A 13582-nucleotide genomic window follows, 5' to 3' on the forward strand; every position below is an offset into this window, starting at 1 on the left:
TATCTGCCTTTTATCTCCGGCGTTTCGGTCCGATGAGTCCGCTCGTGCGCAAAGTCAATTAAAATGATCACAACAATCCCGAAAAAAGAAACCCTTTACTTTGTATCGAGGGTAAAATCGGCATGCGTAGGGGTTGCTGGCTGGCGTTGATTGTATTTCCCTTCATTAAGTGCAACCCAAAATAGATACACAACGGAGCCAAAGATTCAGGAGCAGGCATAAATCAAAATTAAACAAAAATTAAAACAGGAAAAAAAAAACGGATTACGCTTGCGCCTCTCGCGCGCTTCAAGTGCGCTATATTTTAACCCTCGGCTGCCCGCCTAATTGCGAAACTTTTTACGGGTTGATATCGCTTCGATTAGCTAATGTGAGGCAGGGCCACTGCCTATAAATCAAAACGCTCGAGTGAAATGTGCTATACCGTTAGACCGAGTCTATTACCAAATCCACCGAAAGCGGCTTCAGCTCATTTCCATACGCGTTTGTTGCTTCAATCTTTCGTTTCTTCAGCCAACCAAGACAATAGATTGAGAATGCGGAGAATCGAAGAGATATTTGGTGCTTGTCGTTAAGTAAAAAACCCAAAAAAAGAAACACTTCCTCTCCGAGAAGAAAAACAAAGGAAAATCACTTGACGCTGTCAGTTCCGCGAGGCCACTTTTTATGGTTTTTCATCCCGAACAAAATAAACAACGAAACACAAAAAAAGAACAGACCGCAAGTGGCTGGAAAAACTTGACTTGCTTTGGGTTTTCCTTGGTTTTCCGAGAATTAGATTGGCTTGGGATTTTGGGATTGGTTTTGAAATCGAGGCGGAGGTCGGGGCCAAAGGCCAAGCCGAACATTATAAACTCGTACATTCTGTGGCACTTGAAAAATGGGAAAACCGAGGGGGAGCCCTGTTTTTCGTAATTTATGCCAAGTGGATGAGATTCCAATGGCCGAACAAGTAGCCGCTTGCAACCTCAATTAAAACTGAATTTATGCCATCATAAAGAAAACACTACACTTGGTCTACCTGGACACATTTTCCCCTGCCGATCCTCTTTTTTTTCGTGTTTCCTGAGGTGTGCGTGTCCATGGAGCATTTCCAAGATCGCGAGACGACATAAATTGTCTCGCCAGCTTAAGAGCAATGGGAGCGGAACTTGATCGCGTTTATTTCAAGTGCTTCCAAGTCCTGCGACAGGTGACAGGTGCCCTCGATTAAGGGGATTGTGCTAATTTAATGCGCCCATTGTGCAAGAAAATTTGGAATTTTTCCCAAGAGGGAGAGTGAGGGAATGTTGTCACGGCAGTTCCCTAAAAATGAGTTCGCTGTGGGGTCCTTTTTTTAAAGATGTACTTAAAAATGGAATATAAAGGCTAAGAGTTTTGAGTGTCCAAATAACACATAAGAATAAAAGTGTTTAACTATTATATATCCCTTAAAAATGTCCGTTTCCCTTCCCGTATTGCGTTTAGCTGTATAAATTAAAGTTTTTTTTTTGTATATTTTCCTGGAATAGCAAGTAATACATTTGCACATGAAATGACTTATTTAAATTGCAAAAAAAATATTTCTACTAAACAGTGTATATTAAACCCTATCTTTAACCAAAAACCTAACGAACTGAAGCTTGCTATATCAACTTTACTTAACTTATGAATCCGAGCTTAGCAATGATACTCCACTTAATAAAATCCAGACATATATGAACTCTTTTTAGGTCTCCCGTTAGTGTCTTCATTTTTTAAAATCCAGAGCACCCAAAAAATTATAAGGTCAACTCCCACGCAATCTAAGCTAATTACTTGGGGAACTTTTGCTTGCCTCCTGTGAGGATTGAACTCACGACCCCTGGTTTACAAGACCAGTGCTCTGCCACTGAGCTAAAGAGGCCCACGTTTCGAGGGCGGCCCAGAAGCGAATTTCAACTGCTCGGTGAGAGCTTGGCTTGCATTGTGCGAGTACTATACTATATATCAGCATATCTATATCTTTGTATCTGCTCGAAGAACAAGAACATATGTTGACACAGTTGAAGTTGCTCTTGTTCTTGTTTTCGCCGACTGTCGCCGAGCTGATAAATGCTTTCTAAGGCAATTAAGAGAAAGGTGGAGTGGCGGTATAAAGACACAAGGTCAGGCCGACCGGATATTAATTTCACAAAAATTACACACATTCAGCGGATAATCAACTTTAAGATCGGCTCTTGGGCGCTGCGCTTCAGTGGCCCATGACAATTAGGGTCAAAAGAAAGAAATTCGGCAGCCTGTTCACCTGTTGCCAAGATGGAGCCATTAGGTCTTCCCCTGAAAGCCAAGACGACATGCTTGATGAGCAAATATTTTCACATCATCATTTTGATTGCCACGCATCTGAGAGATATGTACATACCATATATACTATATATGCGGCTTGCGTTGAGTGCAGTTCGATTTCAGTTTCGAGGCAGCAGTGCGTGCAAAATGGATCAACGGTCTTTGCGCTTCGCTACCAGCCTTAAAATCAACTGCGGTTCGGGTCAGGAATTTTCCCCAGAAACTACCATCGATTAGGTCCCATATGTTGGGTCTGAAATCGAAGAGTTCACAGCAGGATCAGGCAAGGAAAAGACAAGCAACTGTCGCGTGCTGAGTTGTAAAGTTTTAACAGCTGCCGTTAATGTGTCGAGGGGTAAATGAATTGCCTAAAATTACCCGAGGTGCCCAAATTGCCATTAAATCGCATTAAAACGAGCACACCTAAACCGCAAAAAAAGGATTTCGTATAGGCAATAAGCTGACTAATTCTCCCTGTCCCTGTGCTATTTTTTGTACCAATCAATCCGAAAAGTGTCAAATGAAAACAATGAGCACAAAGAATTGGGTAAAAAATTGCCTGATTTAGTGTAAAATTGCAAGGGAAAATGAGAGACAACGGATAGAGAAATATGAGGCCAATACCCGCTGACAGGCAAAGGACATTACATCAATGGTTCGTCGTCATTAGCATCCCGAAAAAAGATCGCAGGCAAAAAAACATCCGCTCGAGGCAATTCGTCACAGTCTGTCACTTCGGATCCTCATCCCCTCTGCTCTTACCAATCAATCTCAGGTTGTAACTGTATTTCGACAAACGGCTGGATGTAACAGCTTATGATCCCGACCCAAATCGAGGTCCTGCGCATGCGCCACGTGCCTTTTCCCCTTTTTCCCTCGCCTTTTCCCCTTTTGGCCAGCTGCCGCCGACGCTGCTCTTTGAAATTCGGTTTTGTTTCAACCCCCTCATCGGTTTGAAAATTCATTTCATTTAGCTTTTGTTTTCCACTTGAGCTGAAGCACTTTCCATTGTTGCCTTTGTAAACACAAACACATTGCAGTGCATTTTTGGTTCGTGTTTTGCTTTCTTTTCGTCTGAGTTTTATTATTTTTAGTTTTTAATTAATTTGAACTGATTACGGTCTGAAGAGTTTTCCACGCAATGCGTTTACCCTAATGGAAATCAAATTGAATTAAGGCTTTTGTGCACATCCATTGACCTCAGCGACATTTTTCAAGTAAAAAACGAGGGGAAGTCATGTGGAGAAAAGGTTGTTGGTTGTACGGGAAATGCATAAGGAAAAGAAATCACTGAAAAGAAAATTCTAGTGAAGAAAATGTTTGTGCTTTGTCGTAAAGCGAAGGAAAGAGTTGAATGAAAACTCAAGTTGAGAATTTAATTGAAATTTGATTCCCTCCGTTGATGGATAAGTGACAGCTGAAGAAAAATTATAATGAAAGGAAAAAATTTAGTAAGCCTCAAAACAATGAGTGTTGATTGAATGAGTTCTTCGCCGATTTCAATCACCAAATAATTTTGGTACCAAACATACCATTAAAAGATTGTTGCTTTTTAATTCTATCTTAAGAGAGAGCTCTACATTTAAGCTTTACACATGTTCATAGATAATTTAATACTCATGTTCCAACACTTTAACACCAAGATAAACCAATGTTCATTTAATATTCGGTCATCACCTAATCTCATAGTCAGCACTCAATTTATTGTCCCAAATTTGTTGATTTAGCATTATCTCTTGTGTGATTTACCTTCGCTTCATGATATTTAGATGACATTAACTTACTAATCAGACAAAAACTTGTATATCGGCTGAAAACAACTTGATTCCGATCACTTTGGACCTTAATTAATTTAAATGCTTATCTGATCGTTCAAAATAAATTAAGTGGCACACTTTAATTTGCATAAAAAACCAACTTGGCACATAAGCAAATAAAAACCCAAGCTGGCAATCAAGTACAAGATCCATAAAATCCATTTTCAAGACTTTTCAAACAATGGCTAAAACGCAAAAGTCTGTTATAAATTATTTATGACGTTTCCCAAATGTCAACAGCCAAATGCGTCGCCCACCTAATGACATTTGGCGACAATTGAAATGCATTTGGCTTACGAGAGAAAAATGGTTTTTAATTATTAAGCCATTTTTGTTTATTTGCCGACAAACTGAGGCAGGAAGGTGCTCAGCCTGGCTTAAACACAATTTAGTTGCTGCAATTAATTTCGGTTTTATTTGATTGTTGTCTGTGAACTGACTGAGTTTTCAGTGCGAATCAAGTTGACATGAATACATGCTGAAAAAACCTCTGACAACAAAGAGTTGACAATAGCAGACACACAACGACAATGCAAAACGGAAGTTTAGTATATTGCAAAATAAAGAATGCAAACAAAAAGAGGGCTAGTTTAGGTAAATTTCAGTTTTGAATACCCTTTAAAAATGTTATTAGCAAAAGTTACTAAATCAAATATTCTAAACATATGTTTACATAGGAACATTTTCGACATCGAATACAAAACCCACCCATAAAATAAAAACAAAACAATTATAAATCAATTTTCAAGTCAATGACTGCTATTATCACAAAATTGACAAATATTGAACTTGTAAAAAAAGAAACCAAACAAATAGTTTTACCAAAAAGAATTTGAGCGGCAACGAACCCCAATAGAAGGGTATAAAAACAAACAAAAACGCAAATGCAACGGAAGTTTGATGGAATATATGTGTGTGAGCAATCAAGAACGATAAAGAACAAAAAAAAGGTAGGCAGGGGAAGAGGAAATAACAAAATACACTGTAATTAACTGGCGGCTTTCTGCAAACGTGTGGAGAGGGGGATGCATCATTTATTCCGCTTGAATTTGCATTTGCATTGGCCAGTTTCAAAGGCAGGGTCAAAAACTGGACGAAAGCGATTCGAAATGCATTCAAAACTCCCGAAATGCAGTTGCACAATACCCTATTATTAGGGGTTGATTTTGATGCAGTGGAGAGGATGCAACTCTGGCAGAGTGATAAATATTTTGCGCTTGGGATGACAGCCCATAAACATTGCGATTACGAGTATTGACAATGTTCAATCAGGACCACACGGGGACATCCTTTGAGTGGCTCTACTGTACTACAAGTCGCTCTGCGTACAAGTGACAGCTGCTGATCCGCTGTAAGCCGTGATGATTACATTGTTTTTGACACAGACCACCCCTTCTTCATTCCGTCGTGATTGATGATTGATGACAGGGCCGAGATGTACGAGATGTACAAGCTGTCATGTCCAGTTTGTCAGCCACGGAAATATGTTTTCCAACACTACCACCTCGGTTTGGTAACTCCACAAAAGGGGTTATACATCCCCGAAAGTCAAAAGCGGGGCGCGATTCAACAGCTTAGCGAAATTTACATACTTGTACAGCATAATGTGCACCCTTACCATTGGTATTGGGTTTCGCTTTCCCTTGTGCATAATGCATTTTCACGGCGGGACACCGAAAAAAGCGATTCGAATTTTTACCAAAGTGGGCGTTGTAATGTTGACACTGTAATTTACGCATTTCACCTTTTCTTTACATCATTTGCATACGGCTTAAATGCCAAAGGGCTTAACAAAGGTAATTCGATATGGGAAACTTTTTTGATCGAGAAGTACAGTTGTGTTTGGTTAGAGGATATATAACAGAATTCAGTTTGCAGACCCAGTGACACAATTAGGTGTTGCATCCACCACTTCCCACGTCAATTCTTCACAATTTACCCATAACAAATTGCCACTCGAAGCTGCACACCCGCAATTCGCTTTGAACTTCGACTTGTCTTCATCAGCCGAAGAACTCAGTCAGCTGCCGTTCGCTCAAGTGCCGATGCCAGATAAGGCCAACATTAATTTCCTTTGACACGAAGCCAATTTCTCAAAGTACCCGGCAATTATAACTACAACTTTTTGAACTACCCGCGGCAAGCAAATGTTAAAAGACAGCAACAACTGCCAGCGAACTACGCTCACTTTAAGTTTTGCTTTTGCCGGCCGCCTTGCCCAAGCCTCTTTAGCTCAGTGGCAGAGCACTGGTCTTGTAAACCAGGGGTCGTGAGTTCAATCCTCACAGGAGGCATACTCTCCTGTTAACTTTTTTTTTTATTTTTATTTATTTTTATTTCTCTTAATTTTGTGTCTTTTACAATTTCGATATTTGAATCCAGGCATAAATCGATACACATTCAAGTATTTAGGAACATTTAAAGACTCTCTAAAAGTATTTCTTGAATCGACTTTCTTAGAACTTGTTCTTGCAAATTAATTAATGATTTTTCGGTGTTTATTATTTTTTCTATTAATTCAAAAGGTTGATGCGACTTAAAAAAATTTCCAGAAATATATACAAGTATATTATTATTTGTTGTTGTTAACTCATTATTTATATACTGAGCATTGGTTTCAAATTATTTAAGCTTCGGCTTAAAATATTAGGGCGTCAAAAATTAACAAAATATCCCGAGAACTAATTGAAGATGCAGATCCCATCTGCCTCCTGTGAGGATTGAACTCACGACCCCTGGTTTACAAGACCAGTGCTCTACCACTGAGCTAAAGAGGCGAACAACGCAGCGTTGCCAAAAATCGCACTTCTCCCTCCTCCATTTTCCACCCAATTTTTTTTGCCAAATTTAGTATGAGTTTTAATTATTCGGTAATGCTTTTCCGTGTTTAGTAAATACGTCTACGTATACTAGCATGTGTCGGCATTTTTGTTAGTAAACAAATGTTGTGCTCTCTCATCTTTTTTCTGTCACTCTCTTTGCTTTCTCTTTGGCACACTCTCTTCGTCTAAAAATAAAATCCCCTAAAAGCTGTTTTTATATCACACGTTGTCGTCGAATTTTCCCGATATACCCATTCAGTTCATCTGCAGTTTTCTAGCTGAGAGTACAGAAAAATTTTGAAAAATTCTTTAAACTTGCATAATTTTGAGTTGAAAAGTGTAGATAAAATGAAAACTCCACTTAGCCAGAAGACGGGCTTCTTTGCCGAATACTATCTGAAGCTCAAGGATCAGGCGGGTTCCAGTTGCGAGTCGGACATTGCCAAATTGTCATCGTGCAAGAGTGATGAGGAGCGCGTGGCGTATGTGGAAAAGTTGCCCTGGGTGCAGGCAGGGGATGCCAACCTGGTGGTGAACCAGGAGTTCGCCGGCAAGAACGCCACTCTAGCGGCGGAGATCAAGGAGCGGGCCACCTCCGCCTTCAAGGCCAAGAAGTGGCTGGAGGCCATGATGTTGTACACCAGGAGCTATGTGGCGCTGCCCAGTGAAAATGGTAAGTAGTTGACAAGTAGTAGTTGATCCAGCCAGTACTTATATTCTTATATATTCTTCAGTGGCAGAAATACGTATTGTTTTGGCTAATCGATCGGCCACTTTGTACCACATGCAGAAATATCAGTAAGTATTTAGTTGTAAGTACATAACGTACTATAAATGGGTGATCTGTAAAGAAAATTTTTGGAAAAGGTTTCTTTAAACTGAAAACGGCTTAAAGCATAGTTAATTATTTTAAAAACATTTTCTTTTCTTACTTGCAGAGAATGCCTGATTGATATTCGAAGAGCCTTAGATCTAGGCTATCCCAAGGATTTGATCTACAAGTTGTACGAACGACAGGCTCGTTGTTACATGGCTCTCAAGGACTATCCACATACAATTGAGGCATTCAAGTGAGTCTTATTCAAAGGCAATCAAAACGTTACCTTTACTATACGACACATTCTCCCAAAGAAAGTGCATCACCACCATGGATGACTCCACATTGACCTCTGACAAGCGAGCCAAACTCAATTTGGATGCCATGACCATGATCAAAATGCTGAGCCATGATCCAAGAACCGCAAAACAGGAGGCCAAACAGCAAAAACAGAAGATAGCTTTGGATCAAGCCCAACCAGTTAAGTTGGAGACTGAAGTAGTGAGTCCTCTGGTGAGGATCGATAGCAATCCACAGGAGGGTCGTTATGCCAGAGCCTCTGCAGATATTAAGCCCGGTGAAGAGCTGCTAGTGGAGCGACCTTTTGTCTCAGTTTTGCTGGAGAAGTTTGCCAAGACCCACTGCGAGAATTGCTTTGTGAGGTAATATAGATTGGTAATTATACCTTGGAAGATCTTGTTATAAGCTCTAATCTATTCTCCCCAAGGACTGTGGTTCCCGTGGCCTGTCCTCGCTGTGCCGATGTTCTCTATTGCTCGGAGCAATGTCGTGAAGAGGCCTCCAAGAAGTATCATAAGTACGAGTGTGGAATAGTTCCAATTCTCTGGCGTTCAGGTGCCTCCATTAACAATCACATTGCCTTGAGGATCATTGCCAGCAAACCATTGGATTACTTCCTCAACTTAAAGCCAACTATTGATGAGGTGCTGACACCGGAGCAACTGATCAGGTGGGTTTTTTACTTTACTTTACTTTGTTTCTTAGTGCTAAATTAAATTTCAACTTGCTTAGCCTACCTAAGGATGACTTCCGCAGAGTGGCTCAATTGGAGAGGCATCAGGGTGAACGGCAGCCCTCAAATTTCTTCCAGCACGTCCTGATGGCTCGCTTTTTGACACAATGTCTCCGGGCCGGAGGTTACTTTGGATCGGAACCCAAGCCAGATCAGGTGGCCATTATATGCTCCTTGGTGCTGCGCAGTCTGCAGTTCATCCAGTTTAATACTCATGAAGTGGCGGAGCTTCACAAATTCAGTTCGTCTGGCCGGGAGAAGTCCATTTTCATTGGCGGAGCCATCTATCCCACCTTGGCCCTGTTCAATCACTCTTGTGATCCGGGCGTGGTGCGTTACTTCCGCGGCACCACCATCCACATAAACAGTGTACGACCCATCGAAGCTGGACTTCCGATCAACGAGAACTATGGACCCATGTACACCCAAGATGAGCGATCGGATCGCCAGGCGCGTCTGAAGGAGCTCTACTGGTTCGAGTGTTCATGCGATGCCTGTATCGACAATTGGCCCCGTTTCGATGATCTTCCTCGGGATGTGATACGCTTCCGTTGCGATGCACCGAATAACTGTACGGCGGTGATTGAGGTACCACCCAGTTGCAACGACTTCATGGTCAAGTGTGTGAACTGTGGCGAGATCACCAACATCCTGAAAGGCCTAAAGGTCATGCAGGACACCGAGATGATGACGCGCACAGCCAAGAGGCTGTACGAAACAGGGGAATACTCCAAGGCCTTGGCAAAGTTCATTGATCTGATCAGGATTATGTATGAAGTGCTGGCCCCGCCTTTTCCCGATTTCTGTGAGAGTCAGCAGAACCTCAAGGACTGCTTCCTCAATTTGGGCAATGTATATACTCTGGACTAGAGTGATTACTTTCAAAATGTATACAAATGTTTTGCGACATTAAGACTTTTAATTGCAAATATTAAAAACAAATAAATGAGTTTTACAGTTTTAAATTATGTCGTCATTAAATAAAACATACATTCACTTTCAAATATATAGATTGCAAATCTTTTGCTAAAACAATGAATTGGCTGTATTTTACATCCAGCTTTATTTCATTTTTACCATATTTTTTTAAAGCACATGTGCGGCAGGTGCATAATCTTGCCATAAGCAAGGCCTATCGTGAATTTTAATGCATTCGCCGGCACAATTTTCGTCATTGAAGCAGCAGCGATAACAGCTTGTCGTCTTTTCCCAGCCCTCTTCTACAAATTAAAAATTGTTGAGAAAAAGCGTGATTAACTTTGCCCACATATTTGCAAAATTATTTCACCATACTTACCATTACCGATCTTATTATACTCCTTTTGGTCTTTTAGATAGCACTTTTCTGCCCTTTTGTTTCGGATCCAAGGGTTTTTGACATGTTCGACAGAAGAAGGCACAACATTGGGAACCAGATATATTGGCAGTACTGTTGAAGTTGTGATGGGCTGTGATGATAAAGTTGTGGAGGCTTCTGTTGTGGTAGTTTCTATTGAAGTTCTAGGTGAATCTGGTTGGTATTCCGATATATCCTCAACTGGAGGCATTGGCGGTATATCCTGTGCCCAAATTCCAGCGACCACAAAACACAAAAATATTAAGAACATTTTTGCTAGAGACTTCATGTTTAGCGAACTGTGTTGACTTGAGCTGATTAGAGCAAATACTGAAACGGATTGCCAATCCCAAGTAGCTTAGCTTGGGTTTTGGCTGTAGAGCTACACACATAGCTGATTAAATTCTTGTTCAAAATTCTTGCTGACTAATGGCGCCGAGCCGTTGATATTGTATACACTCTTTTTATATTTGTTTTTTGAACGTTATGCATGTTCTATTATAAAAATTGGATTAATCATTAAACATTTAGATTAAACTAATAAAATATAACATGTGTTAAACATTAAAAAAAAAAACAAATTATAACAATTTATGTATTTATTATGTAATATTTAAATCCAAAAGTTTAATCTTTTAAGAAGACTTAATTTTAACTTCTAACTACATATGTTAAACGGAAATAATCGAAATTGATTTTTTGCCAAAAAATGAACTTTAATATTGAGGTCTGTAAAAAGTTTTTTTAAGTCCGTTTAGCTTTGATTTTAAATAAATTATACATATGTATATATATATTTAAACAAAAAAAAAGGCAAAACGTCTTTAAGCCAGATTAAAAGTTTGTGTCTTGGGTGTTCACCATCGTCCAGAATCATACCAAGAACAACGTCCCTGGTGAAGCTTACTGCATCCGGCAAAACCGCTGTTCTCGTAGTAGCAGCAGCGATAACAAATCGCCGTCGTTCGCCAGCCCCCTCCTGCAAATTAAAAGGCAAACAAATAAATGATTCATATATATTTCCTTCCTTATTAAACTTACCATAACAAACCATTCTGTACTCGTATTCGTTTTTGAGATAACACTTTTCTGTCGGATCGTGCCAGATCCAAGGGTTCCTGGTAGGGTAAATGGGCCGCCTTGAAGTCATAGGTCGCGTATAGATGGGTCTGTAGGTTGGATATAATGGATCCCCTTGCGTTGTTGAAGGTGTTGTGGGTTGTGTTGATGAAGGTAATGTACGCTTTGTTGTTGAAGTTGTGGTTGAATCGGTTGTTGATGTTGTGAGGGTTTCAGTTGTTGAAGTTGTGAATGGCTCTGTTGTTGAAGTTGTAGTGGGTTCTGTTGTCGAAGTTGTGGTGGATTCCGTCGTTGAAGTTGTGGTGGACTCTGTTGTTGAAGTTATTGTGGGTTCTGTTGCTGATGTTGTGGTGGGTCCAGTTATTAAAGTTGTGCTTGGCTCTGTTGTTGGAATTGTTGTGGGTTCTGTTGTTGAAGTTGTGGATGGTTCGACTGTTGATGTTGCTAAAGCTTCAGTTGTTGGAATCGTCGGTTCCCATCCTTCTGGCGGAATATCTACTGGAACTTCTGGTTTTACATCCTGAGCAAAAATTTCAGTCGCCAGAAACAGCAAACAAGCAATGGGAATTTTAACTGCGGGCTTCATTTTTTTAGCGAGCTGTGTTGACGTGAGCTGGTTGCATCGAATACTGAAACCGATCGCCAGTCCCGAGTAGCTTGAGCTTGGGCTATAGCTGTAGAGCTATAGTCATTAACACACTTATACTGACTCACACGCAAAAGGTGAGGGCTGATAACAGCACGCCAACCAACAGGGAGGACTGAGTAATTATTAGAAAATAAGATGCTGGCATTTAAAAAAATTTGGTTGAGCTAACAAATGTGAGTAGATCTTTTAACAGTGGATACAAAAAGTGATTATCAGATTAAAGATTGAGAATACAAAAGTTCTTGTACATACACACAAAAAAAAAAATGCGGCGCTAAATTTTGTTTAAGCGAAAGAGAAATGAAAAACGAAATATGTTTATTAGGTTTTTATAGCTACAAGAACTTTTCCACTTTAAGACTTACACACTTGGATCAAATGTAAATAATAAAAATTTAGTATGATCATATCTTTCGATCATCCTTATATTGAAAGCTGTATTGTTTTATTTCGTTTGCAGTTCAATTTCGTTTATATTACACTTTTTTCCAATTTACATGAACTTTTAACTGCCTATAATCATACCACCAACAAGGCCCATGGTGGATCTTATTACATTCGGTGATGTGGTTGTCGTAATAGTAACAGCAGTGATAACAGCTCGACGTCGGGGGGTTTCGCCAGCCTGCAAATTGAAAAGCAAGCAGATGAAATGTGATTCACCTTGGACCCTTTTTAAAGTTAATCTTTCTCACTTTTACATCACACTTACAAGTACTGTACTCCAGTTGGTTTCTCAGAAAACACCTTTCCAACGGTTCCATTACGAACCAAGGCTTCTTAGTAGAGTCTGTGGGTTGCACGTGGGGAGGTCGGTAGTGCGGATATATTGGTACCCTTTGTGTTGTTGATGTTGTGGTTGGTTCTGTTGTTGAGGTTGTAGTGGGTACTGTAACTATAGTTGTAGGGCGTTTTGTTGTTGTAGTTGTACTAGATTCTGTTGTTGTAGTAGCTTCTGTTGTTGTGGATTCTGTTGTTGGTATGGTTGATTTCTCTGTTGTGTCAGGTAAAGTTGTTGCTTCTGTTGTTGTAGTAGTTGGAATGGTTGGCCTAATATCTACTGGCCGCTCTGGCTTTACATCCTGCGCCCAAATTCCAGCTACCAAGAAACACAAAAAAATGCTGGCGATTTCAATTGCGCACTTCATTTCTAGCGAGCTGCGTTGTGCTGTGCTGATTACAATTAATTCTGAAACTAAACGCTAATAAAAGCTTGAGCTTGGGCCACAGAGCTTATGGTGTTTAACGCACTTATACCGACTCACACAAAATATCTGAGGGCTGATAACAGAATATGCAAAGGCGACAAAAGCCTAAAACACTCAACAATAAGATGCTGGCGTCTAAACAATATTTGGTTGAGTGAACAACAGTGAGCACAATTTTTTACAGTGGTCACCGAAATGGCTTATCAGAATTAGTGGCGAAATTGGCTTTTGAATCGCTCAAATTACTTGCGGGTGGGTGAGCACGCATGGGCAACTTACCTTGTAACACTTTGTTGTTCGATTTTAACGTTTTTATCGTCACAACGGAAATGAATTGAGTAAAGAAATGAAAAAGACAATGACTCAAAAAATTACGGTCATGAGTAAAGTTCTTTTGTAAAGGGAATTATAATATTTGAAGGAAAAAAGTTCTTAAACATTTGTTAAAATAAATAAAAGTTTTAATACGTCATCAAAATTATGGCCGTAAGGTAGTGATGATTTATCTAAGCC

The 13582-nt window shown here is 40.0% G+C and overlaps 3 protein-coding genes and 3 non-coding genes across 6 annotated transcripts; 2 read left to right on the plus strand and 4 right to left on the minus strand.

Annotated features, from left to right (window-relative positions):
• Positions 1-1813: 1813 nt before the first annotated feature.
• Trnat-ugu lies at positions 1814-1885 on the minus strand. The gene has a single exon. It is a non-coding gene; the product is annotated as a tRNA-Thr (tRNA).
• A 4461-nt stretch (positions 1886-6346) lies between these two features.
• Positions 6347-6418, plus strand: Trnat-ugu. The gene has a single exon. It is a non-coding gene; the product is annotated as a tRNA-Thr (tRNA).
• A 411-nt stretch (positions 6419-6829) lies between these two features.
• Trnat-ugu lies at positions 6830-6901 on the minus strand. Its single transcript has one exon. It is a non-coding gene; the product is annotated as a tRNA-Thr (tRNA).
• Positions 6902-7196: 295 nt separating this feature from the next.
• LOC108144719 (SET and MYND domain-containing protein DDB_G0284059) lies at positions 7197-9831 on the plus strand. The gene is made up of 6 exons (XM_017269815.2): positions 7197-7619; positions 7681-7744; positions 7885-8016; positions 8078-8425; positions 8491-8733; positions 8796-9831. Exons 1-6 carry the CDS (start codon positions 7295-7297, stop codon positions 9664-9666), a joined length of 1983 nt encoding a protein of 660 aa, XP_017125304.1. The 5' UTR covers positions 7197-7294; the 3' UTR covers positions 9667-9831.
• A 351-nt stretch (positions 9832-10182) lies between these two features.
• Positions 10183-12047, minus strand: LOC108144722 (cell wall integrity and stress response component 3). Its single transcript, XM_017269817.2, has 2 exons — positions 11174-12047; positions 10183-11111 (listed from the first exon to the last, which is right to left on the minus strand). The coding sequence occupies exons 1-2, from the start codon at positions 11796-11798 to the stop codon at positions 10990-10992; spliced, it is 747 nt and encodes a 248-aa protein (XP_017125306.1). The 5' UTR covers positions 11799-12047; the 3' UTR covers positions 10183-10989.
• A 225-nt stretch (positions 12048-12272) lies between these two features.
• Positions 12273-13062, minus strand: LOC108144720 (coiled-coil domain-containing protein 80). The gene is made up of 2 exons (XM_017269816.1): positions 12574-13062; positions 12273-12486 (listed from the first exon to the last, which is right to left on the minus strand). Exons 1-2 carry the CDS (start codon positions 13007-13009, stop codon positions 12338-12340), a joined length of 585 nt encoding a protein of 194 aa, XP_017125305.1. The 5' UTR covers positions 13010-13062; the 3' UTR covers positions 12273-12337.
• Between the last annotated feature and the right edge of the window lie 520 nt (positions 13063-13582).

The sequence above is a fragment of the Drosophila elegans genome, unplaced genomic scaffold (assembly GCF_018152505.1).
Source record: "Drosophila elegans isolate 14027-0461.03 unplaced genomic scaffold, ASM1815250v1 contig_183, whole genome shotgun sequence".
NCBI classification, from domain to species: Eukaryota; Metazoa; Arthropoda; class Insecta; order Diptera; family Drosophilidae; genus Drosophila; species Drosophila elegans.

Excerpts from the sequence above, each read along its gene's own strand:
- LOC108144720 (XM_017269816.1), bottom strand. The coding sequence starts at position 13,009 with ATGAAGTGCGCAATTGAAATCGCCAGCATTTTTTTGTGTTTCTTGGTA. Across the intron at positions 12,487-12,573 it reads CCAACTGGAGTACAGTACTT|GCTGGCGAAACCCCCCGACG; the intron begins GTAAGTGTGATG and ends TTCAATTTGCAG.
- LOC108144719 (XM_017269815.2), top strand. The coding sequence starts at position 7,295 with ATGAAAACTCCACTTAGCCAGAAGACGGGCTTCTTTGCCGAATACTAT. Across the intron at positions 7,620-7,680 it reads GGCGCTGCCCAGTGAAAATG|TGGCAGAAATACGTATTGTT; the intron begins GTAAGTAGTTGA and ends TATATTCTTCAG. Across the intron at positions 8,017-8,077 it reads CATACAATTGAGGCATTCAA|AAAGTGCATCACCACCATGG; the intron begins GTGAGTCTTATT and ends ATTCTCCCAAAG.
- LOC108144722 (XM_017269817.2), bottom strand. The coding sequence starts at position 11,798 with ATGAAGCCCGCAGTTAAAATTCCCATTGCTTGTTTGCTGTTTCTGGCG. Across the intron at positions 11,112-11,173 it reads GTACAGAATGGTTTGTTATG|GAGGGGGCTGGCGAACGACG; the intron begins GTAAGTTTAATA and ends TTTAATTTGCAG.